General features: G+C 37.3%; 1 protein-coding gene across 4 annotated transcripts in view; it reads right to left on the bottom strand.

Annotated features, from left to right (window-relative positions):
• GAK (cyclin G associated kinase) overlaps positions 1 to 27,476 on the bottom strand; it is a 67,080-nt gene that overhangs the window by 8,290 nt on the left and 31,314 nt on the right. For 2 of the 4 annotated variants that reach the window (XM_053969151.1, XM_053969153.1), the window contains 13 exons: positions 23,996 to 24,118; positions 22,073 to 22,206; positions 20,882 to 21,076; positions 20,191 to 20,308; positions 17,654 to 17,733; positions 17,123 to 17,316; positions 15,103 to 15,261; positions 13,868 to 14,326; positions 11,729 to 11,899; positions 4,894 to 5,028; positions 4,461 to 4,580; positions 1,597 to 1,809; positions 45 to 193 (listed from right to left, as the gene is read on the bottom strand). In XM_053969151.1, coding sequence (XP_053825126.1) covers positions 45 to 193; positions 1,597 to 1,809; positions 4,461 to 4,580; positions 4,894 to 5,028; positions 11,729 to 11,899; positions 13,868 to 14,326; positions 15,103 to 15,261; positions 17,123 to 17,316; positions 17,654 to 17,733; positions 20,191 to 20,308; positions 20,882 to 21,076; positions 22,073 to 22,206; positions 23,996 to 24,118 — 2,250 coding nt within the window. The remainder of the gene's footprint in view (positions 1 to 44; positions 194 to 1,596; positions 1,810 to 4,460; positions 4,581 to 4,893; positions 5,029 to 11,728; positions 11,900 to 13,867; positions 14,327 to 15,102; positions 15,262 to 17,122; positions 17,317 to 17,653; positions 17,734 to 20,190; positions 20,309 to 20,881; positions 21,077 to 22,072; positions 22,207 to 23,995; positions 24,119 to 27,476) is intronic. The other 2 variants (XM_053969152.1, XM_053969154.1) reach the window with 2 other exon arrangements.

Raw genomic sequence — 27,476 nt, 5'->3', positions numbered from 1 at the left:
TAAGATCAGATTTTCACTTGAATCAAAATTACTGTTAAACAAACCTTGAGTTTCAAGGGGTCCATATCTTTAGACATCTCCTGTTTTCTCATCTCAGCAATTGTCTTTGGTCCCTTTTTATCAGATTTTGCTGAAAATCCTTGATTAGATAAGAGATCCTCAAAGTCATTTTCTGAAACTTTTGGCTTTTGACCTATGAAAAGAGAAAAAACATTCAATGAGAAGTTTCACTGGAGAATACATTAACAGGAACAATACATTGCCCTGAGATACATCTGGATGGCATTTATCATTGCCATGATAAATATCCTTCAGTGATGCCAAAAGCCACAAACTGAGAAGGATAAAAATAAAAGGGATTGTTAACAAACTTTCAGTCCAGCAGAGCAGACAACCTAACATGCTAACCTCTGACTCAATACTTGCATGTCCTCCTTTTTTAAAAAATGGAGTAGATTTGAGGGAGCACACATCTATCCATGATTTTGGAATCTGCTCCATTTTTCCACTGTAAGTTAATTTCAAATGCTATGCAGCAGTTTTTCAAGTAACCTTATACTCAATACTATCATTGAAAGCACATAGTCAACCCCTAAGTATGTTAAATATTATCCAGAATATTGAACGGATAAAATACCAACAAGTATATTCATTACAGAATCAACAAATTTCAGAGCACTGTAGAATAACTGAACTCTGAAGAGTCCTCTGGATGTTGTCTAGTCCAATCCCCACTCAAAGCAGGGACAACCAGGAAAATTTGTTAGGTCCTTGTCCAGCTGAGGTCCATCTGTTTTTAAGGGAGAATTACAACAACCTGTTTCAGTAATTCATCATGCCAATTGATTTTTTTTGCCTTATTCTACAGACTTTGGTGTGCTGCAACCTATGCGCACTGCCTCTGCATCCTGACACCTTTTTCCAGATATGGACCAACAGAATAATTCCAACTTAAAGAACTACCTGCTGTTCACTTACATGTCCGTTTAAGGGAAGCATAATCCAAATACCAACACACCAGAAAATAAAATTTTCCAAGAAAGTTCATACAGAAGAGGCCAAGCCTAACTCTGTAACTCCAGGTTTGTCTACTCAGCTGGAACATGTTAAAGGACTGTATGATTCCACCTGGTCCTGTCCCCATGTCTCTTTCAAACGCAAGAATTTTCAGTAATTTTAACCTCAATCTTTCTCAAGACAAGCTACTCTTCTTCAGCTAGGAGAAACAGTGTATCCCTTTACCTTTGTATCACAAACAAACATGAAGCAACATCATCAACCATCTCTCCCCAGATGGATCAAATTTACCTTTCTAAACTCACTGAAACAAAACCAGTTTCCATGTGGGTGAGTAATTACAGCATTGAGGCTATGCCCAAACTCACATATACCTGTGCTGTCATCAGCTTGTCTGTTATGTATTGGGATAACTTTGGAAAGGCAGGATACCAGATTTGCCAAATGTTTTTCTGTTTTCTAGTAGACACAACTTAAATGTAAGTAAAAATATGAAGGTAGAAGAGCTTCTGCAGGTAACAGCACACCCAACTAACTTCACATGGGACATTACAAGTACTACACATTCAAAAAACTTACCAAAGCTTGGGGCTCTGACTCCTCTTTCTTGTCGTCCTCCAATTACACTGAAGTTTACTGTGTAGTTGGGCTTAGCTGCTGTGCTGGACTTAGTATGGGACTGCCATGAAGTACTTTGTGGTTTGGAGGATTTCTGCCACTGATTTCCCAGCTTCTGAGATGGAGCAGTCTTCTGACTAAATCCACTACCCAAGAGTCCACCAGTGGATGAACCTAACAAAAAATACTAAGTTAGTTGTTCAGTTCAATGCCTGTCACCTGTTTAATACAAGATAGTTTGGTCTTGACATATAACCACATAGCTCACAGTGATGTAACAGGAAAGTGTGGGTAAAATGAAGAGTCTCATTAAGAAGTAACTTGAACAGCAGGACCTGGAGGCTTTACTGAAAGTCTTCTCTTACAACTCAAAGTCTCAAATGTCAGTTTTAGCAAAAACATGCACCCTTATCTGAAGGGTCAGGCACATGTCAGGCTAGGAGATAATGTGGCTGTGACAGTAGTTCTGCCTCCCACTTCTCTTAATATGCAGTGCATAATAACTAACTAATTACAAAAAATGGCAACAGACTGAGAAGATTTTCAAATTAATGCTTTCAATTGCTCAATTGCTCTAGTGATTCCTTGCACTACTGTTTAAGGAAGATGAGAACATTTTTCTATAGAACATTATTCTAATGTTCTATGAGAACATTATTCACAGGGAATATACTGCATGTGAGTAAGAAAAGCACTGCAGCCTGCTGGAGATAGTGTAATCACTCTCTTGAGCCATAGGCCAAGCCTGTCTGGGTATACACAGCAATGCAAACTTATTCCGCTCTTTCAAAAATGGCTCCTCACACTTCAGCTCTTCTGATGCCTCCCTTTTGAAGTGGCTGCCCATACCTCTAATATGCACAAGAGGATGTCTCCCCACAGCCATGTACAAGATACCATACTATATCTTGAAATACCATACCTGATAAAACGCAGTATTGCAATACAATACCCAGTAAAATCTAGGAATGCACTGCTTTTTCATGAAATCACTCAACTGCAGTCAACTCAGATTTCAGTCACTGACAACTTTTGAAATTTACAGAAAAAAAAATTTGTTACTAGTCAGAGCAAATAACCCTGCATACTGAAAAATTATCTCTTTCACCTATTCTTTCTATGTTCATTATTGCAGTTTTCAAGGCCAACAAATTCTTCCTGTAGGACAAGTCAATGCCTCACTGTTCACAAAACTTTTCAACACCACACTCCTACTTTCTGATGGAAGACCATTCCTAAAGAAGAGTGTGTTAACACCAACCAGCACAGAACACTCTTGGTATCCTACCAGTATGCTAATACACGAGTATTAACTACTTTTAGCTGCTGTTTCTTTTGGGTTTATATAGCATTCATATTTAAGCAGCTTACACTCTCATAAATTTTCTTCCAGAACAGCATCTCGTATGTGGAAGCCAAAAAACTGCTATGAAAAATACAACAGAGTGTGGTATTCCAGTCATATTCCAAAACTGAATTCCAGTTCTTGTGATGTCTTGAAAATTCATTTCAATCAAGCCTGAGAACATTAACTAGGACAGTGACATCTGGCTACTTCTTAATGCAGTATTTTTTCCTATTGAAAGCTCACTCAAAGAGTAATGAATTGACCGAAGTCCTGCTAAAATTAGTTTGATTTCTTTCATCTGATTCAGTGTGGGCTATACCTACATCTTCAAGTCAATAAATAGACTTTTTTTACTGTCACACTATCTGTGCATTTAACAACCTGTGTTAACCTGAATTATTAAAGTAGAAAATTTTTGAATTTTTTTTACTGCAAAACAGCCTCATTGATACTGCTTCAACACCAGAATTCTGCAGTGCTTATGCCCAGGCAACATCAAACACTGCATGCTGCCTAGTGTTTCTACAAAAATTCCACTCAATTCAATACGCAGTGCTAACTGCCAAGGCAACAGGATAAAACTTCCATCAGCTCCAAGCTAAGGGAAAAGCAGGTTTTCTCAATTCAGCAACACTAGGCTGTTCTGAATCATTCTGTGTATTCTGGGCAGCTGGTCACTTTTGCTACGTCAGTATGGGCTCTGAAATGCAAGGACTTCAGCTCTTTTGTGAGTGCTACAGGACTAAGTTCCTGAGTTTCAGGCCAATAAGACACCCTGGAACAAGAGTTACTCTGCAATGTGTCTAATCTTCAGAACTCCTTGTGCCCTTCACTGCAAACTGACAGATATTCATAATGCTTTTGGTACTGGTGTGCAATGTACGGGCTTCATTTCTGCTCATCTTATAAACATGGTAGATGTGAGTAGTAGAGCTATGGAAGTCTACTGAATTCAAAGGAAAGTACTGAATAAACTGTTACTTTGTAACTAAAAAATTTTAACTAATTCAATCCTGCTTTCATTTTAAATCTTTCAAGAACAGTATTAATCAATGCTAGGTAAGAAACCTCATGCTCAGTTACTGAATCAGCGAACTCCTGGTTTCTCTTACCATCTCAACTCGATTCTCACACATTAATTATTTTTACTGTTCTCATATCACAGGTGTAGTTATCTTCTGAAATATTATTCTGAATGTTTAAAAAAATATCTGGAAGATTCAAACTTTTCTTGTTACTCATCAGTTCTCAGCAAATATCTCAAGCTGGACATTGACAACTAAAAGGAAACACTTTCCTTTATAGGCTGGGAAACTAAATAATGGCAAACTATATAGTGGGAAACTATGGGCACTATTTAGTGCCTTTAAGGCACTTCCTTTATAGCCCATACAGGCTGTCACTAACATTTATTGGTACACAAAGCAAATCAAACAGTAGAGGCACTAAATATAGTCTATCAAAAATAAGATCTTACCTGGAAGACCAGATCCCAGATTGGCAAGATCAGCAAAAGGATCAAAGTTCTGAGCTTTTGCCTGGCTAAAAGACAAACCTGAAGACACACTGGACTGGCTTCTGGTGGTAAAAGCTTGGCCTGTGCAAAAAGAATACACATCACATACCTAGTCTGTTTGGAAATCGAGAGAAAGAATAAAAGTAGTATCTACACAACACCGCATGCAAACCTCTGCAATATTCTACTTCACATCATCTTTTCCCATTACAAGAATCACCATTACTATAGAGAATGGAAATAATTTAAGTCCTGTATCTTGAACTTTAATCCGAAAAACTACACAAGTGCGTTACTAAAGGAGCATTTAAGCTGCAAAGCAAAAATACATGAAGACATGTTCAGTAGTTTCAGGTGATTATTCCTCTAATGGAAAAATTTAATTTCATAATACCTTCACAAACAGGCTTCAACTGTGGTGCTGCTATATTGCTGGTTGTTGAGGAATCTGCCCAAGAATCCCATCCACTTAAGAGATCTGGGTGGCTTGTAGATGATGTTATTTTAGGTGGCTCTGGTGTCAAATTGCCTACAGAAGAAAAAAGAAATGTTTTCATGTTTAAGAAAGCGATTATAATAGTATATATATTTGCTAATACCAACAGAATGTGGTCAGCTACACAGCTTACTTAAATCTCTCGGTAACAGATGTGCAGTCTTAAACAGGACTCAGAAGGGTTGTACTACTGGAATTCCTCCATTTCTATTTTAAAACATCCCACACACTTCACAGATAAGGTATTTTCATGTACAGGCAATGCTATGAATGTAACAGCTTAGGCCTCCTGACCAAAAGGACTAGCTCAGGTACAGATCTAGGGCATGCTGCTGTTCCTGACAACACAGCTGGTAAGCGGAAAGCAGCAGTGCTCCATGAATGGTGCTCTTTATCACTCAGCAGTCTGGGTGTTACACAGGTGAAGCGAGGTCACTTCAAAATAGAGGTTTGCCTAACATAGGCTGCTTGTGACAAAGGAGCCTCTTGGCCAACTAATACACTCTTTGAAGTGTAACACACAAATGAATGCACACAATGGAAGAGCAGGACACAGGAAGAATTATTTTTTTCTGGGAAAAGGTAAAGAATCTCTAGCTGCATGGATAAAAACCACTTTTCTATACACCATGACATCTAAATGAAAAAAGTCGTATTTAAAAGCATGCAAAGGTGCTGCTATTAACACCCGGAAAATGTCGTCTCCCATCTAAAGGTATTATAACTTCCATTGCTGACATTTCCAAATGATTCCCCACTGATTCAATTCAAATGATTACCCACTCACACAAACTATGAGGTGAGGTGAGCCATCCTCAGAACAAGATATGCTATGTACGGAACACTCAATACTGCATGCCAGCTCTGAGCATTCTCCTTGAGCAGAGCTTGTGGAGCCTCACAGTGAAGCAGGACAGCTTTTAAATGTAACCCCTATTTTAATGCTGTAACAACTGTCAGTGCTACAGGGAGAGGGGATATTTCAGTAAAGCACATTTAGTGGTGGTCTAAGACATTTCATAGACATAGGGTTAACCCAGCCATCCTTAACAAAAGCAGTAACATTCTGAGGCTTTGAAAGTCTCAACTACTACATTACAGCCTTTCACTTGTCTCAGCATCTCATCTTTACATTCTAAATATTAATATCAAATCATCTTAATTAAGGAAATAATTAGAAGCAAATTAAATACCCCTATAGTACCTCAATCTACTAATACCATTTATAATTAGATCTTGCAGCTGCAAAGTGAGCACATAAAATACTGTGCAACAAGTATCTGCTGAAAGCCTATATTTCAGCAGTATTCTCTGCTGCACATGAGGGAAAAGATCAGAATAAAATTCAAGAAGTACCCACCATTTCAGCCCTTTCTCCAGACCCAAGCTTCATCTCCCTGCCTCTAAAACCATGGGAGAAAAAACATATATTGGTCTCAATACTCAGGATCCCAGCTATCTGCTAAACCACAGTGTCACTGGCTATAAATCAGCACCTATTCATCAGCTTAGAACTTTATTTTATCATATTCCACTCCCAAAAGTTAAGCGGGCCTTGAATTACTACTAATATTGATTTTTAGAATAGAAATTATTTTGTTCTACAATCTCTGCTATTAAAAGTCTTTTTAAACGAATATAAGAAAATTAACACCATCATATGAAATTAACTACTATGAAAACAAATTGAAAGAAACAAGAACAAATTAAATTACAGGCAAATACATTTGAAGGATTGAGAACATACTATGGGAATGAGCTGTTTTATAACAATTGGCTTAAGAGAAGTCAAATTCATTGCCTCCCCCACGCTGAACTAAGCAGGAAGTAGCCTACTGCTACCTACAGTAGTAAATTCACTATTAATAGTAAAAGCTCATATACAACCACTATACGTATCAGAAAAATCTGAAACAATGCAATGTAGAATATACTGAACAGATAACCCATTCTTTCTGAAACTGTTTGTTCTTATGCTATCTTCTTTTTAGGTCTACAATGTGGGCATTATGTCAGATGTTAACATCAAGAGAAAGTGTTAACAACTTTTTGACATTGATACTTTGACTTCTACATATTCTGAAGAGGTACGATGAGACCATACTGAAGCCCTATTTTTATAGCTTACACATTGCAATTCATACAGACACATTAAGATAAAGGAGTAGAATTCCTAAAGAAATGGTAAAACATGAACTATAGCTCGATATTCCAAAAATGGAAGCAATTAAGATCATGAACATGCAGATCCAAACCTGGTTGTCTCAGGTTTTTTATATTTTAATATGCATATTGATAATCCTTAGCCATACAGCAATGAACCACTGGAGGTCACGGCAAAGAACATTGTTCTTTACTAACACTGCTCAAACCAAGCTCAGATGCAAGAATATGGTGGTGGTAATCAGATCACGCTTTCCAGCTTCCCAAAATAAGAGACCTGCATTTTACAACACACAACTTCACATAAGGTTTTCTTTATTTAACTTGTCATGTCTACAGGAAATCCTTTAATCACAGACAACAGGATTTTCTGTGAACCAAGAGGCCGGTTTAGTATGATGCAAGGTTTTTTTAACCTTATCTAAAGCCTGTCTGAGAACTCAAGTTCACAGAAACTAACTTCTCCTCAGAAGAAAACTACACTGATCACTCAGGTTTCTTTTGATCACCTTCCAAATCTTCTGCTGTCTTTGAGGGAAGTATATCTTGACTCAACCTGCATTAAAGATGATCTGCTACTTAACAAAAACAGAAGAAAATTAAGTTACCTTGTTAATGCATAGCTGTTTAGCAGCAATAGCACAACATTTTCATATTACAGGACAGAATGCCTTAAAAGACCAGATATTGTGTAAGAACTATCCTTCATTTTAAAACTCCTATGATTTTCAATTGTAAGCCAACATCTGAGAAATACAAGGTTAAAGTTCTATGTCCTGAACTTGTGTGCACTGAAACATCTTTTCCCCTGGTATCTATAGCAGTTTAGTAATCATTTACTAACAAACAAAGGTTATCCATCACTAAAATTTGATTCTAGACACTTACAACAGCTCCAACAGTAGAGTCATCAAATCTCACTACTGCAGCTTATTTTGAATGTCACTGCCATTACTACTAATTTATTTTTAGTTTAATTTTTTTTCTCCCTTTAATGATCTTATGTTTGCACTGTCTTCTGCTCACTTCTTCTGAACATGTCATCTGAGAACATGTTCTTATTTTTCCTTTCTTCTCCAGTTACTAGTGATACTGTCCTTTCAGGACTCAAAAAATCACATTAAGTGCAATATAATCATTAATATGCCTTACTTACTTGATAAAATTGTTACCTGTAACTGGATAGAATGCTAAAGGCTCAAATACATACATCATTTCAGCTAAACATGCATATAAGTTCTCATTTGAAAGACAAATGTAAAGGAATATGAAATGTTACCCCAGTTCCTCCACTTCCATACAGTTTTTAAAAACTGCATTGCAATAGAGAAATATTGGGAAATCAATGTAAAACAGTAGCCTCAGGAGAAAATGAGTACCTTTTCAGTATCCTTTCCTATGTTGACAGAAAGCTGAAAAAATTACATTAAAATAGCAGGTATCCTAATACTGATCCAGGGTGCAAGCTATCAAATAAAATCAGGAGTAAGCACAAAATAATAAGCATTCAAGTTGGATGTAAAAATATTCCATTTTTTTCTCTACATGCTCAAATGTCATTAACAGCTGACTATTGATGGTGATCTCCTTAAGGTTGCAGATAAACATTTAGAAATCAATATTTTATTTTTCCCACTTTAATTTAATACATAAAAGGTTTTTCCATCTCCTCTCTCATATGAGGATTCTGGTATTATTAAACTTGGAGAAAATAACTGGGAACATTCTTAAAAATGTGTAAAAATATTTAATTTGAAGAAACAAAAAAAAAGACTGAGTCAGACTCTTCTCTGTGTTGCCTACTGGAAGAACAAGAGGCAATAGGGCACAAACTTAAACACGGGGAACTCCATTTAAAAAATGCTTTCTTTCCCCTAAGATCTCTCCGACACTGGCACAGGTTGTCCAGCTAGAGATTCTATAGTGCTGGAAGTGCTAAAAACCAGAAAAGACACAGTCCTAACAGCCCACTCTACATGACTCTGCTTTGAGCACATCAGCTAGAGAATCTCCTCTTGAGAGGTTCTGCCTCTCCAGTGAGTCAGATTTTGGTTGAGATCATAAAATATGCTGAGCTACAAGGGAACCACAAGGATCACAGAGTCCAGCTTCTGGCTCTGCACAAGACAGCCCCAAGAATCACATCATGTGCCTGAGAGTGTTTTCCAAACACTTCTGGAACTCTTGTCAGGCTGGTGCTGTGAACACGTCCCACTGTTCCAGTGCCCAACCAGCCTCTGGGAGAAAAACCTTCTCCTGATATCCACCCTAACATTCCCTAACACAACTACAGGCCATTCCCTTGGGTCCTGTCACTGGTCACCACAGAGATCAGATCAATGTAGGCCCCTCCTCCTCCTCCCCTCACAAGGAAGTTGATGACTGCAATGAGGTCTCCCCTCAGTTTCCTCTTCTCCAGAAGGAACAGACCAAGTGACCTCAGCTGCTCCTCATACGGCTTCCCCTTATGGCTCTTCACCATACTCATGGCCCTTCTTTGGACACTCTTTAATGGTTTAATGTCTATTTTTATATTGAGGCACCCAAAACTGCCCCCAGCACTCAAGGTGAAGCTGCCCCAGTGCAGAGCAGAACGGGACAATCCCCTCTCTTGCCTGGCTGATGATGCTGTGTCCGATGCACCTCAGGACAGAGCTGGCTCTCCTGGCTGCCAGGCCACTGCTGACTCATTCAGGCTGCCATCGACCAGGACTGTCAGGTCCCTTTCCATGGTGCTCCTCCCCAGCATCTCATTACCCAGTCTGTCTGCATCCAGGTTTGCCCCATACCAGGTGCAGAATCTGGTGGAGATAATGCTCCACAGATCAGTATTGATCAAATCTTCTACTCAGCAAAATATTTATGTTTGGTAACCTCACACAGGGACAGCAGTAGTGGCATAAATCTGGCAACTATACAAGTACACAACTGAAACATATGGCTCTTACTATCTACAGGAAAGAGCAAAAACATTGCAAAGGAGGCAGCAAGTGGAATCTTCTCAGCAGAATCAACCACAACTGGAATATAATGACTTATAATATGATAGAGAGGGCAATCAGCTGGGTAGCCTTCCATTTCAAAGAGGAAGCCCTTCTCTCAGTCAGACAAATAATGTATTTTTTTTGTCCAGGTTATCTGTACCTAACACTCAGACTGCATCACTCAGACAGAGGGTCAACTAGAGTAACTGCTAAACAAAGAGGGGCAAGTCAAAGCTGCATGAAATAAACCCTGGGAAGAAATCACTGGATTCAGGAAAAGGTGTGTGATACCACCATTCCTAGCTACTGCACGTTGTAAGTAGATGTCTGCATGAGAAGAGGCCTGGGCTTCTATGTTGGACACAGCCAGCTCCAACAGACTCACCATAAGCCACAGCTGAGCTTCCCAAACCAGATGTCTTTGGGAAAACATGTTTTCCAAAAAAATGCTGCACAGCAGCTGTAAGAGAGGGGACAGGTATGACAGAAACAGCTCTGCAGACATTAAGGTTGGTGGAGAAGGAAGAAGAGGAGGTGCTCCAGATGCCAGAGCAGAGATTGCCCCCAAACACATGTTAAAGACCACAGTAGAACAAATATTCACACTGCAGCCTGTGGAGGACCCTACACAGGTAGACATGTTGTCGATGAAGCCACAGCCCAGGGAGAGCAGCCCACACAGCAGCAGGTTCGTGGCAGGACCTGCAGCGCCTGGGAGAACCACATCCCTATAGCAATGTCTTCCTAAAGGACTGTACCCTACACAGACCTATGTTCTTAAAAGATTGTATCCTGTGGGAAGTGCCTATACAGAAAGAGGAGACTGAGAGAGTAGCAGAGAAGAGCCCTCACACACTAATCACAACCCATATCCCTGTGAAGAGAACCCATACTTTTCTTTCAAAGTAAGATGTTAAAAAGCTTTAACACTAGTAGCTCTACCACTCCACCATTTTTGGAAATGTCTGTTTCTCCTTAAAGAATGATGGGAAGACTGAACATATCACAAAGATTTTTGTTTAAAGATTAATAGATTTTAAAATAAATGCATGAGGAAAAGGCTTTGCCAAGAATATATTAGAGAAATTAAACAAATAAGATTACAGTATTACATAATGTACTTTGTAAGTACATTACCAGAATACATTCAGGTCAGGAAGGTGCAAGCTAGCCTCAGCCTGCACTTTAAGAATTGGCTACACTATAACTTGACTTGCTCATTGTCTTCCAAGGTTTCCAGAAAATCTTTAAAATCTGAATACAGTCAATATAGCATACTATTATATATAAAATAAGTTTCCAGATGTTTGGGTACCCTCAGTTATTAGATCATTGAGAGGAAACTCCAACTGCTAACATATGGTTAGCAATACTAGAAATCCTATCACATCATAAATAATAGCATGACATTATACAGGAAACACTTGCTTCTTGGTGCATTTGCATCTGTACTTCCAGAGTACAAAGCTAACTAAAACAGCAATCACAACAAGTGGATCTACTAAGACACTAATCCACTAAGCTGAAAGACAAATGCACAGAAGAGAAGAAACTGTTGAGAAACAGAACACCAGAAGGACACTTACCTAAATTTAAGAAATCTGAGCTGGAAGAAGGTGGAAGTGAAATTTGTGTGGAAGGAACTGTATGAACTGTAGATGTTGAGGTTGGATTAAGGAAGTCCCCAAAGAGGTCTGGACCAGACAGGGCTTGATTCTCTGAGCTTGATGACATTGTGAATGGGTCAAATGGATCAGCTAAAAAAGAAGCAAAAAACAAAATTATCTCATGATTCATTGTAGAATAAATGAAGTTGAAAAAGCCTTACTCCTTTGTGGGCACAGACAAAAAGCAAAGCTCACGCTAGTAACTGCAGCAGCCTTCTGTGAATTTTGTGTGGCAAAGAGTAATCACCTATTCCTTCCTCTAGACAAATGAACTTTCACATGGTACAAAAAGGGTCTCAGCCATACATAACATGAACAGCTGTGTCTTCTAACAAAAGCAGCAAGACTGCATACTGACAAGATAATTCAACAACATTGTTAATTTCATCCATTTAAGACACATATTAAATTTGTGTGATCATCTGACACACAGAAGAAGTACATTTGTTAAATACTCTATAATGCCAAATCGGCAACGGATTTGAAGAAAATGGACCATTATACTATTAAAAAGAATATGAAGTAAAACATTCATACTACCATTCAGACTTGAAGGCATTGGTGATTCTGGGGCAGAAAACACGTCAACCCAAGAATGAAAACCAATAGAAGTAAGACTTCAGCAGGTCTCTAGTGATGCCAATGAAGAAAAAACTAACTGGAAGAGTATTTATAGACAGCATGGTGTAACATGTGACAGTCAGCTGGAATCAGAGCTTTAGCTATTCCTGTTTCTGCTGCCCTCTAGGGTCAAAACCCCTCAAGAGCCCAGGGAGTCCTGCCAGATTAATTCAGAAGCTGAAGAGAAGGAATAATCCTGCTGTAATACCTCAGCACATCCTCAGGTAATGACCACACTGTACAGGACTCAACATTTCAAGCATATTTACTATAGCATCACACATAAAAAAAACCCTCAAGTATTAGTTTGTTGTGCAAGCCAAAATACAACAGTGGCCAAATATTCTCACTTCTGCAAGTATCTCTCTTAATACAATTCAATTAAATACACTGAATGAGAATGACTACAAGAATGAGATATATACATGACTACTGATCAGATGTTTCATGCAATAGACATGCTAAAGAAAGATAATGTAATGAAGGTTTCCTTTTATAGAATTCTACCTATGTAGAAATGGTAAATTAAAATTATTCTTCCCTGACCACAGTAACAAAGCTCAATAGTGAATTGCCTCAAAATAAGAAAACATCTAAAACCACTTAAATGCTCTGTAGAAAGTACTTCTTGTTGGCTAGAGATGAAAGCTTTTAGTACCTATGAATTATCTTTGTGCAAACAAACAAAACCTTGTAATGGTTTCCCAGCTTATGTGAGTAATATTCCCAGAAATCTTACCATTAACTTTAGGCAGAGAATTGTTATTCCCAAAAAGTGACAAAGAAATGAGTATCCACTGGTAAGAGGAACAGAATCTCTGAACTAAAACATCTTGCTTAAATACCAAATACATAGCATTCTCTTCAAGGATACTGACTTGCCAACATCAGTAAAACCAGCAAGAAAACATCTTTTAGCAGTATCATCATCCTACTGGTTTGAACAATTATCTACAGGATTTCCAGCTGCTCAGCAGTCTTATGTGATTAACACTTAAAAATCCCACGCAGACATTTGACCTAAGTGACACAGCTCTGTACATCTAATGCTATTGCTTTACGTAAAATTCAAGTTATGACAAGCCTATGCCTTAACAAGGTAAGTTATGGATTTAGAAAAGGATCTAGCATGCAACATTCATATGGGAAAGCTAAGAATTCCTTAAGATACTGAATTCCTTTGAAATTAAGAATTTGATACTTTTTTATTTACAAGAGTTTAAAGTTAATAGGATATTGGCAACATAACAGAATACCTGGGTAACATATAGGAACTTCTCTCCTTCATGGAGAAGTAGCACCTATTCTATTCATAGTGTTGCTACAGACTGACATGTCTTCACCATTCACCATCTTAAAACACAGTACTTATTTTCTAAGCACAACGCAAGCAGCAGTTTTCATATGTTGACAAGTACTGATATTAAACTCACATACCTGAAGACACAGCTGCTGCTGAAGATGCACCCTGAGTAGCAGCTGGACGCTGACCACTGAAAAAGAAATCTCTTCCTTGTCCAAGAAGATCTCCAGTGGGCTCATTTGAAACCTGTGACACACTACTCACAAACAGATTGTTTAAGAAGTCAGCATTACTTGATGAAGAGTTTATTTCTGAGATAGGTTGTTTCTGTTCTGCTGAAATATCAAAGTCTAGTCCCAGCAAGTCCACATTCTCTTCAGGGAGAGATTTTTGTAACAGTGCAGATGGAGCTTCAAAAAGCAACTCTCCTTCTGGAGTAGAGTCTTTCTCATCAACAATTACTGCACTTCTTCCATCTGGAAATGTTGGGAACTCCTCATCTGAAGGATCACTCTCTTCCCTATCATCAGACAACTGAACACAATAATTTTTAGATGAATCGTCCACTATTCCACTTTTTGGAGTTTTTCCTTCTTGAATAGAAAAAAAAAAAACAAACCAAAAACGTATTTAAATAACCAGCATTATTCTTCTTACTAGGGTAAGAGAAACTTTCATGGTGACAGCATATGAAGTTAATTCCTAACTAACCAAAACTCATATAAGAATTGACAAAAAGGAACTACATGCTGCCTGCCACCACTTTGTAAAGGGCAGAAAAAGCAGCAGCTGACTACCATATTTGCCACTCCACAAAGGTAGGCATTACATTTTTTTTCAAAATGAGACTGACTTGGACATTCATCTCAGATCACTGTGTCTCTTAGAGCTTACAAGACTTATCAGTAACTGCTGCACTCAATAAAAGTATAAGCAGCTGCTAATATTTTTAACAACAAAGCAGCAACCAGAAAAGGGAGTTACTCATGTGCTATAAAATTACACTTTCTTTGTCCTACTTACTGATCTGGACCCCACTGGCTAGTCTACTTTGTTTCCTCTGTTCCTCAGCCGAAGTGGGGCTGTGGGAGTGAAAAGCTTCCTTGCAGATCTTTAAGGTTAAGATTTTTACAGAAAAAGAAAAATTTAGCTCAGCATTTAAGTTATACTCAATACCAAACCCCCTTACTTGTTGTTTATCCAAATGAAGCAGAATAACTGCTTATTACTCTGCAGAGCTCACTGTTTAAATAGCTTTTCCTCATAGTTAGTGAATTAGAGACTTTTGCTACCTAAGAAGGCTTAAGCATTCACTGGAAGGCATACGAGACAACATAAACCACACAGTACTTCAGAGGAAAACCTGTACCTTTCCAGTCCAGAGAGTGAAAGAAGTTGTTTGCATCAGTACTACCACTGTGTGGGGATTCTGTATCAGTAGGTGCACTTTCTGAAGACTGCTCCAACTGGGATGCCTCTGCCTCGTATTGTGCAGTTGAACCTGGCTGTCTAGGCAACTCTGGTTTCCCTATAAAACAGAATTTAAGCCAGAGCTCTTACAGAGAAACTTCCCAATCCTCCACATGGCAGCTAATACTTATCTTTCAAGCTGACTGCTGTAGGAAGACAATTATCTCCAATCTATTGCTCTGCAAATACAAATTCCTGCCCCCACTATCTTTGAAATCAGCATTAACTTCTTTTCAACTGCAAAAACTGGTAAAACCCAGTTTTGAACTAGGACATTACATCAGAATCATAGAGTAACACTCAAGCATTCTATTTACATTTGTAGGAAAATGTAATTAACACCTTACTTGCACCAACCATCCTCTAAAACACGCAAGAGCTATGCACAGTATCTGCAATAAGACACAGAAAAACAGAAAAAAGCAAATGCAGCTGTAGAAAAACTCGTAATATGCAAAGCCAGTGAAGAACATGGAGAGGTTAAAAATGGGGTGGTACAGTGTATGATGCTATTAACTGCTTCTTATATTTCTTATTTTACTGAAATCAGATATTAAGTGATTCTTGTGTAAGATTCAGTTGTGCTGTTACCTACTGTTGTATCACCTCTCAAAACCCAAGTTTCCTCAAGACAAATGAAGAAGACTTCCTAAATTAGTCAATATTCATCCACTGTTTTAAAAAAATAAGATGGATGGCTGGGAGACACCTATTTGTCTAAATTTAAATACACAACTGGGAGAGCACTTCTTCACTCTCCTTCCACATTCTCAGTTGTAGCTTAGAGATGCTGAAAAAATAGTCCATCTCAGAAAACATATATGAAAGATCATAACTAATGAAAGAGTAAATTCAATTTTAATGGCAAGGTTTTTTTAAAATCAGTTCACAGTACTTACTTTTGTCCTATTCCCTTCCCACCAATTTTAAGAAATACTTTCAGTGTAATCCTCACATGTCCTGTACCAATCAGAAACTGGAAGTGACTTAAGAAAGTAAGAGTAACTTTTAGAGCCTCATCATCAATGATGATGTAAAGCTAAACACCTCAGCTTTAGAGAGCTGATAGTTGTGTTCACAGTAGGATTAAGCTAAGTTAAATAGAAAATGGCCTCAATCATAATACAAACAACACATTTGGCTTAAAAGAAAAAAAGGCCAGCAGCAACTATCTTGTATGAAAAGAAATGTACTTGAGATGTACCATATTAACAGAACATGGTGAGACCTCATGTGTCATTAAAATCACCATAGTAATCTTCATCATGCTTCTTTATCCTCAAAACACAGAGAAGGTTTAAGAGCCTGAATGAAAATGGCAAAGCTAATCACTGATACCAGGAGAAGAAGAAAGACACTGAGCAGCATTAACTGCAACTAATGTAGGCATCTACAGATAAAGCAATGAATACGTAGAATTATTAAAACAGTGACTGATGGAACATATTAGGAAAAGTTCAGGCAATTAATTACAACATTACATGGCTATGCATAAGAATGTTGATAAAAACATTCTTACCTAAACACATTTGTGAGAAATGCTCACATAATTTTAAGTGAAATGATATTGGTGCCAGTTTAGCCAAATCCATTCAAGACACTATGCCTACAAATACTGACTGTTACAATTCCATTTGCTAGAAGTCCCTCCCTGCAAATGGCCTATTCATAGCTTTGTAAGCTAAGAAACCAAGCACATGTAAGCACAGTAGAAATAAGACGGGTATAATTATAATCCTCATTACTGGAGGATACCTTAAGCTCCCCTCCATACAATGCATATTTTTAACTGATATTTACAAAAAAATCCTTTGTGATTTCTTTCAATTAATGGAACATCAAAAATTAAACAAAAGCCTCAAACACTAAGTACATTTAAAACTTTTTCACATTTTTTAGTTTTTCAATGGATTCATTACCAAATTTTGATAAAATCTCTTGCTGTTCCTCTCGGGTGGAGAAGAGGATCTTGGGATTCAGTCCCTTTATATTCATGTTATCCCAAGGTGGCTGTTCACAGCTGGGCCTGTCTCTGGGCTCCACCTCTACTTCCAGATTGACTTGAAATAAATCAGGGTATTTCTCTTGTATGTCACAGGCATCCAGATCATATCTGTAAAGACACAGACAAGAAGTTTATTGATAATGATGGCTAACTGGATTAGATCTACTGCAGTCCCAAACAAAAGCAATTAGTACAAGACATTAAAAATGCTGTATTTGTTTACTTTAACCATTTTAAAGAGGTGGTATTTTTGTACATTGTTTGTATCATGAACAAAACATTTAGTTTCCTTAAGGTGAGTAAACAAAACACTCTTGCTGCAGTCAAAGTCATCTGCTTCCTGCACTGACTATATTTCCTCTCCCTGGTATATGCTGATGTTTGGCAGGTTAAGCAGTTTCAAAGACAATTTCTTCCAGTCTTCTACAGAAAGGTGTCAACATACTTGGCAAATTTCACTGTAGTGGCATTTCGGGGCACAAAACCTGTATGGAACTGAATCTGAAACATCTTCATTGAAGCCATCTGTTGAAAACAAGAAACAGGAAACTGTATAAATCCACATGAACAGTATGTACAGTGTTCTGCCCTTTAACATAATGCAAAGTATTATTTGTATTAAAATATTTTTAAGTACTTGCTTTGCTACAAAAATTTCCATTTAATTACAAGTATACTTTATCTTCAAAGATTTAAATGCAGTTGAGACAGAACATAAATAGATCTATTACTAGCACTAACAACCCAAAAGACCTTCAGTCAGGTATGTCTCATCATTCAACTCAAAACAGACTATCAAAGTGTAAAGTATTTCCAGATCCTGCTCTGGAGGTTAAAATTGTATGACCCTTGTTCCTTTTCTGAATAGCATATGCTCATAAAAATCCATTGTGTAATATGTCAACCAAGAAATATATGTACATCACATATAAAGGAATAGATTTAAAACAGTTTTAAATATACCACATTTAAAAGGACATTTCAGAAGACATGCAAGGTGGGGTTCTTTTGGGCAACTTCAAGCCAGCCATTCATTCCAGACAGAACTGTAGGGCTTTTACGAACTGACTCATTTTAATCACTCAACTATTCAGAGAAAAACTACTTTCCCATGCCTGATGGGAATACGAGTGTCCAGAAAATGCTACTATAGAATATTGAGGTAGCTCCTGATCCTGCACAAATCCAAATTACAGCTCACTGATCAGTGTAGCCTGTATTTGTTTCCTAGCATTAGTCACAACACCTATGACATAGTCTTGTCAGTCCTTATTAAGAAGTCATGCAATAGTAGTCCAGAAAATATGATATAACAAAACTGAATTATGAAAGCTTTCCTTGTAAATGAGTATTTACTGAATATCATAGCCAGAAACCAAATAATACAAAAAGTATTGCCACAGATTAGGGGGGGGTTGGTCCTTCCCCTCTACTCAGCACCAGTGAAGCCTCATCTGTAGTTGTGATGCCCAGTGCTGGGCTCCTTAGTACAAGAGAGATACAGACATACTAGAGAGAGCTTCTCTGATTTTTACATCCCTATCATCACTTTCCTAGAAGATAAACTGAACTCTTTCTCTAATTAGCTGTGAGAAAATAGAAGACACTCATAAACACCCAGCTCTAAACACAAGAAAATCTTGAAATGTGGTGGTTAATCTCTGTAAGAGATCTGCTGTGAGACAATAGAAGACACTCATAAACACCCAGCTCTAAACACAAGAAAATCTTGAAATGTGGTGGTTAATCTCTGTAAGAGATCTGCAGAGAACTTTAGGGGTCAATTTACAGCACATAAAACTAAGGACACATTGAATATTGTTCCATCAAACCTTCAAACCCAGATCATCACACACGCTGTTGAGGTATCATGTGTTATAGCTGACAGCTGAGAAAATGCTAGTCTTTTTTATCAGTGAATAATGCCAGAGAAACCACATCAAAGAAACTCTACCACTCTACCATGAATAAAAGTAAGATGGTACAAGGACTATAGCCTAACCTTGGCTAAATTTTGTCAGTTTTATGCCTTTCTCCTGATGACCTTGAATCATACAGTAGTCATTTTTGCTCATTAAGGAATCATTTCACTGAGTTTTTAGTTTTAAGGTATTCTGGAAGGTCTTGTTGAACATGACAATATTTGATACCTTCCTACTCACAAAGCAGAAAAAAAAAAAAAACAGGGGGAAAACGATTTCAGTAAACACTAACTATGTATGAATACACATGCATGTCTCACATGCACTGAAACTGGCTGAAAAACTGTCTTATCAATGTCCACAAACCTCCAAGCTAAACTTCGGGCTATCCGTTTTTATCTTTTACATGGACTTCCAAGTTTAATTGGGTTACTTATTTGGAGGAAAAAAGTGCATGCCTCTTTTTTAAAAAAAATTGAAGACAGGCTTCATTAACAAGTTTTTTGTGATCTTGCAATACATTTGCATCCATAGTTGAATTAAAAAAAGGAAATATGCATTCTCCCTAGTAGAACAAAGACAAGTAAGAAAATTAGCTACAAAACTGAACCTGACTTTAGAAATAGGCTCTAAAACCACATGGATTTTTCTAGTCTGTTTTGTACAGGCAGTCTCTGGAATCCCACTTTTCTGTTGAGTCATATTTTTCCTTTGTTTGCAGTTTGTGTGCACAGAATTAAAAAGTTCCAGCTTGTTGTGCAACTTAACAGATTGCTACCTCAAAAAAGCTGGCATGGGGCTTTCCTTACAAATATAAGAATTATCAGTACGGAAGTACTTTCCAGAAATGCTTACAAAAGCATCTACATGTACAGCATTAGGAGTGAACATACTCAGAAGACTTGAAAAGGTTGAATTCACAAGTGAATGAAACCCTCAAACATTTCTCTGAACAAAGAATAGTAAATAAAGCAAAGTACTCAGTAGATAACTAGTAGGATACAAAATTGCAAATTAAAAAAAAGCAAATCTTCCATTCAGATTCTAAATTCATCATTACCTTGGCTTGTAGTCGTCCTCCTAGAGTCGACCTGGCATGATAGATCACAATGAGAACATCCCCTTGGACTGTTATACCCAATGGGATTACTGCTTTCCCATCTTCAATTTTAAACTCCCTAAAGGAAAAAAAAAAAAAACAAACATAACCACAGTCAACTTAGTTTAAAAACAAATTAAATAGTGTATTACTTTAGATTTAGCCTGCTTTCTCCAAGGCCTTAAGTAGCTAAAAAGCTAGAAGGACTTTAGTATTCTCTCATTTTTCTTGTCTATCATTACCCACATCTAGCAGTGTCACTACCATTTGCAATTGTGCAGACACTAGAGCTGTATAGGGGCTAATAAGCAGTCACCTTGCAGCTGCCATGCCTGGGGGATCCTTATGGTTTCCAAGACTGAGCCACAATGTTAAGGTCAGCACAAGTACACCAGGGATCAATGTTCCCAGTCTTACATCACATGGAGTGAGAAGAGGGTCTTGCTCACTGCCTCACAGCATCCAGTGTGCTAACTCACTATCGCCCCTACTGTTCTGCAAGACCAGCTGCTGTAATAGCCAGATTCATGATTCACCTTTTGAGACCAGCTAAAAGGGGACAAAGGAATCTGTCCCTTTTAAAAACTTGTAAATGCTAGAATCTAGAAAAACATAACTTGCTGTTTCAAAGCAACTCATAATCTGTACTTACTTCATTTTGTCATATTCCTGGGAGGTAGTGGTTACTCTCTCATCTCCCACATAAATCTCACAAAAAGGCCTGCAGCCATTACGCTGCTTACTGAAAAGTGGAACGGGAGTCATGACAATTGATCTGACCAGGATGGGCTTGCTGTGAGGAATAATGGGCTCTTCAGCCATCATGTCACACATGTACTCAATGTATCTGCCAAAAACAGATGGTACTCATTTAGTCAGAGCACAAAATTCTAAGAAACGGGTGAACCAATAAACAAGTTACATCTTACCCAGTCACTAAGCATTGTTAAGCGTTAACAGTGAAACAATGGGAACGTTTACCACCACCTCCAGCAAACAGATTTTCAAATCTGATAGAATGACACAAAAGGGTCTGTAGCTTTACATATAAATACTTGTAAAATAAACTAGTCACTATTTCAAAAGGTCTTAAAACACTAATCTAGGAGAACTATTTACTTTGTATCTTATACATAATGGATCACTCAAATCTTCCTAAAGGCTTTAAATTTGTCCTGATTGTTATATATTATTTTGTGGAGAACCCCTTAAGTATACATGAAGTAAATGTGTACAAAAAATAATCTGTCATTTATACTGTATTAATACTTTATTTCCCATCCTTCAAAATCTAATCCTTTTTTCAGGAAACACCCTTACTGACAGTGTCACTTGTTAGTCATACTTCACAGTTATAAGATCTATCAAATTAAGTCAAATAAACATTTTAAAACATTTGTCAAAACATATGCAAGTCACCTCTGCATGCACTCTGAAAAAAAGCACTAGGCGTTTTTACCCAATTGATAAAAATAATTTCTGGTATTCCCTCAGAGCTTGCCGTGTTCTGACATAATAAAACATATTGTATTAAACTGGGAAACATGAAATAAATCTTACAGATGTGGAAGGGGATTTTATAATTAAGAAAGCATTCAAAAGCTCTGCATACCCTTGTCTTCACTCCTTACACTTCTTCACCACAGGGTATACTTGACCCATTTCTGATGGGTACTTACAGGCTCAGAAAATTCAGAACTACCTTTAATTCACAATACAGCAAAGTACTTGGAAAATCAGATGTTTGAACACAGACATTATTGAAAGAATTTATCTTTCTAAACACATCCTATACCATATTCAGAACTGAATAACTACTTGCTTCAACAGTACCTTACAGTACCTTTTATGAGAAGGCCAAATGCCAGGTGGACAGCGTTTCATACTGAACATATAAACAGCAGCTTCAGCAGTAGTGAAGAGGCGACAAAAACACAGAAAAGAACAGACTACAACAGCAGATGCTGCTCTTCCATCCTAGTAAAAAAAAAGGAAAGTAGCTTTCTTAGTAAATCTAGTGGAAAAAGCATGATTGAAGTTACTGAAGAACATCCCATTATGTATCCTATATCTGATCATTATTTAATGTCATTATGTCAAAAGGCTAGTGTTATTATTTGATTTGAAGTTTGTAGCTGAGTGTACAACATTACATGTACACACTTAAATGAAAGCTTTTCATTTAACTTCCACACCACACAAAATACATTACATATTATTTTCCTGTTCAAATGTGAATAACTACTTTAGCGTAACACTATTTGAAATTTTTAATTGATGTTCTTTACCTTACTGTCACTAATACTCATTTTTTAAATTTGTTTCCTGGCTGTTATCTGAAATCCCAGAACACTGCTATTTTTGACTGACAGCCATGGACTTCTGCAAGAAAAGTACAAAGACTCAGAAGAACTAAACCACACTGAATTCTTTAGACTTCTGTCTAAAACTATGAAGAGCTTGCCATGAAACAAAGAGAAAGAGATTACAACTGAGCTTCTTTCTGCAGGAATCCCTGCTACACATGTATCCCAGATACATCCCTGTAATATAAAAGGCAGATTTGAAAGAGATAATGGTTGACAGAAAAAGACTTCTCCACGTTTGCTGGCTAGTAACGTGGAACAGAATTTTTATCATTCATTTCTTAATGTTCTGGTGTACACTTTACATCACATCCGGCACAAAGCCATGTATGTACAAAAGTTTGCCTCACACATGAGAAAAAGAAATTAGTTAGGTATCTTGAACAAACACTTCAAGGGAAAGATGTTACAAAAACTGGTGGTAATTCATCACATCTGCTTCTTACCTACTTGACCAGCAATCACGTGACGCTGAGGTAGTAGAAGTATTGTATTTATATAGAATTAGATACCTAACCTCACAGCAGCACTGAAAATTGCACTGGCTTTCAGGATCTGACATGAAATGGCTTTTTACTTGCAAAACACTACATAACTCACAAATATCATTTGTCAGATTAACAAATCCTGGTTTTGACTCTGATAGTGATACTCCCTATTGATGGCCATACCATATCACCAGACAGGTTTTGAATGCTTTCCAGCAGCTTTGCAAGTATTGTCACATAGTCACATTTCACTTTTTACTCTGTAGCAAAATAAGAATGTCAAAATTTCACATGCAATTCTTTTAAATAAATGTAAGAGTGACCTAATTTTCAAATTCTGAGCAAAGTATTCTTTAAATTCATTCCTCCCACCATGTTTGACATGAGGTGGCTCTATAGAGACATTTCTATTGCTTTTTTTGGTTATATAAAAGTTAATACTTTGGAGAATAGTGAAATGTACAGAGCAATCTGCTGCCACCAAAATCAGGTAAATCAGAAGTCTTACTGTCAGTTTCTGAAATTCTGTGGCTACAGATTATATTCTAAATGGACAGTAATGGCATAAGCAGTGTACATCCATCTATCACACAGAAAACAAAAACTGGATCAAATACTGAAAGAGTAGAGCAGATTTTGTTTTTCTTCCAAAGGATACTTTCCCTTAATACTGCCTGTATACTGCCTTTCACTCTAAATGCAAGCAAGCAATGGCTATATTACCATACCAATTTCCCTAAGGAGAAAATTGATGCAAATAAATTCCCCACAAACACAGCAGGAAGGAATTGACCCTGGGACATCCAGTAAAGAAAGCCAGTAACAACCACAAACTGAATGGATACCAGCACCCTTCTTCAGAATTTAAAGCTCTATTGAATAAAGCACTTCAGACTTAAACCAATTTCTTACAAGGCAATGCACAATGCAAACATTTTTCTGGTCTCGTTTCAGCCATAAATGCATGTTCTTGCATATGCTATAGAGATTCTGAAGATTTGGTGCTCGTCTTGCTGGCCAGCCACATTCAGAAACCTGCAATGAGAGAGACAAGAGACAAATAGACATGAGAAACAGTATAATATTGTCACATATCCACAACTTAGGTTATGCATATGTCTACAAGGCAATTTTACATTTGAATACCACCTTCATGTTGAAATTAAGAAATACACTCAAGAAAAGCAGTGTTACACAGTGTAAACACCATTTTTTAGGATGAAGTGCAATAAAACTTCAGTTCTGTCTACAAATCTGCTGCACAAAAAGTATCAAGTACTCAGATAACTACCTGAAATATTCTTAGAGCAAGGATTAAAATAAAATAGCTTTCAACTTAATTTGTGCACATACAAAAAAACACCAAAAAAACCCCAAAAAAACCCAACAACAGAAAGATAAGACTTCTTTGAATATTTGTCCTTTGTTCAAAGAGCTTGAATAGTTCAGTAATATTCCATTTACAATTACTGTTTCAAAACACTAACAAAAAATCAGCTTCACTGCTAAGAATCAACTTAAAATCAACTGCCCAGTAAGGATGTAGCATATGAAATTTGATTCTTGGGGCACCTGAAACATCTAAAGAGTAGATATATTAAGGATTGAGGAAGCAAGTTATAAATTAAGCTTTTTGTTTGTATTTGAAAATTTTTTTGTATTTGTTTTTAGTCTCAACTGCAATTGCCAGATATTGAAGACCAAGTATCCCTATCAGCAACATGTTTTCCTATCTAAAGAGTTCAAGGGTTACTCTCAGATAAATTACCTGAACTGATTATCACAAAAAACTGTGTTTGTGCCAAGCACAGGAAGAAAAGGCTGAAATAAACAGTCTAAGACTCCTACAACTTTTCATTATACTCTAGTATTTTAATTTAAAAATAAGGCCATTTCAGAAAGCATCACTTTGCAAGAGATTTACATTGCACATTTCTTTGTTAGTGCAACCTTATGTAAAGTCACCAGTAAACAAAGAAAAGCTAAGGCAAAAAAATCTTCTATATCCCTGTTCACCACATGATTCAATGTGGGCTTCAGTACATCTCAAATATTACAACAGTAGTGTGTGCTGGTTTCAGCTGGAGTAATTTTCTCTGTAGTAACTAAATGAGGCTCTGTTTTGTATTTGTGAAGGAACCAGTGTTGATAACTCAGGTTTGTTGTTTTTTTTATTGGTAAGCACAGCTTAGACAGAGTTAAGATCTTTTCTGCCTCTCACATCACCTGACCAGCAAGCAGACTTGGAGTGCATAAGAAGCTGGGAGGGGACATAGCCAGGACAAGTGACCCCAGCTAACCAAAGGAATATTCCATAACATAGGACATCATGCTCAACCCATAAATCTCTGGGAAAAAGAATGGAAGAGGAAACATTTAGAGCAATGCTGTTTGTCTTCCAAAGGAATCATAATGCATGATGGAGCCCTGCATTCCTGTACACCTGCCTGCCCATGGGAAAAGGTGGATAAATTCCTTGTTTTGCTTAGCTTGTACCTGTGGTTTTTGCTTTACCTATTAAACTGCTTTTATTTCAACCCATGAGTTCTCACTTTCACCTTATGATTCCCTCCCCATTTCTACCAGGGAGGAATAAGCAAGTGGCTTGGTTGCTGGCTGAAGTTAAATCACAATGCTGCAAAAGAATCATATTGAAGCATTGCAGCTTCAGACCAGAACACAGCCTAAAAAAAGTGTATTCAAAAAAACAACAAGTATTGACTTTTTTCCTTTTAATTTACCATTTACTTTCCACTCAAACACTAGGTTTCCTACAAGAGGTAACAAAAACAACATTACTTTCTGTTTCTTTAGCTGTGTTTTAAGCTCTAAGTGTACTGACAATTAGCAGAATTATGGATAGTGCCCAAACTCTCAGAGCAACCTATTCCAAAAAGGACTCAAAACTAGCAGAGAAGCTAGTTTCAAAACCACCATTAATTTTAACCAAGATTAAAGAAATTTGTAGAAGATCTATACAGATAACAAACAGCAAGAAACCAATAATATGTAATTTCATAAATACCTTCTAAGCAAAGTGTCAGAATTAAAAATTTTAGAAGCTGTTCTCCTCTGATCATGTTTAACGGCTTACCATAATCATCTTTTGCCATTATTAAAGTAAACCTAATGTTCTTTAGGTTCTTACATAGCTGCTCTCATCCAGCACTGAACAATGAAGTTAGTCAGTATTGCTAAACATCTGAATTTCAAGAATAGGCAGGTAAGAGTTCCTAATACAATTAGACTTTGTTTCCAAGTAAAATAACTGCCTTCCTAAATACTCCCAAACAATAAAGTGGTCATGAACCTGTTATGTTTCAACTAATTATGACCTACTATGACTTCTGAATAAAACAAAGATCATATTACCATTCTTAGTACCAACACATCAGAAATACCAGGTGTATAGACACCTCAGACTTGCATACCCAAAAAAAATCCATTGGTAAGCAAATTCCCAGTCACAGAATTTATCCTTCCATAAACAGAGACTGATCACTTTGCAGGATGTGGAATAAATCAGTTCACCACATCCGTCTCAGACTTTCCAGCAATCTAGTGCTAAAAAGAATTGCTGAACATTTTGCTTTTAGGTACCTGCTACAAATAATCATGCAGTAGATTTCCTGCGTAATCAAGCTTTTTTGCCTTCCATCTTGAATAGCCTCTGCCTGGACCTCATATTGAACCAGATACACATAAAGAAGCTGACTGCATTCATCCAAAGAGGCAGTAATGTTTTCTTCCAGGTGTGATAATACTTTATCTTGTTTACAAGGAAACTAAAGGAAGTGATAGCACTAGAAGGAATACATTAAATATACCTCACCCCAAAATTCAAAGTCAACTCTGATAACTGAAATAATGCCAAGGATGGCTCTATATAATAAGGTCAAAAGGCTTTATTATTCTGTAACAAATAATGGTTCTAGACCCTCTTCTTGGCAGATAGTATTGTGTGGAAGGGGCATGATCACTACAGACTGTTAAGGTGCTGGACAACTCACAACACAGTAACAGTCCCAACTGTTGAGCCAGGACAGGAGCAAATACTGAAGTCCAGTATCTTAGCATCTAACAAGATGTTCTCAATACCTTGTTGCTGAATTAGGCAAATGCTTTCATAGCAGTATCAGAGAAATTGCCAGGAAGGATAATGGAGGCTCAGCTAACCTACAACCATACTGAAGATGGTGGAAACAATCAGTCAGCTATGGTTGTGTCATATAGGAGTCAAATGGTATGTAATGGGACAAGGAGAAATTCCAGTGAACAGGTTATGCAAATCAGTCACCACGTCCTCGATAGAGGAAAATGGTAGAATATAAGAGAGATTGACATTTTAGTAAGAGTTTCATTACTTTAAGTATTCCCCACTTAAATTTGAAAC

Source organism: Vidua chalybeata, chromosome Z (genome assembly GCF_026979565.1).
Source record: "Vidua chalybeata isolate OUT-0048 chromosome Z, bVidCha1 merged haplotype, whole genome shotgun sequence".
Lineage (NCBI taxonomy): Eukaryota > Metazoa > Chordata > Aves > Passeriformes > Viduidae > Vidua > Vidua chalybeata.
This window is presented reverse-complemented; position numbering and strand designations above follow the sequence as displayed.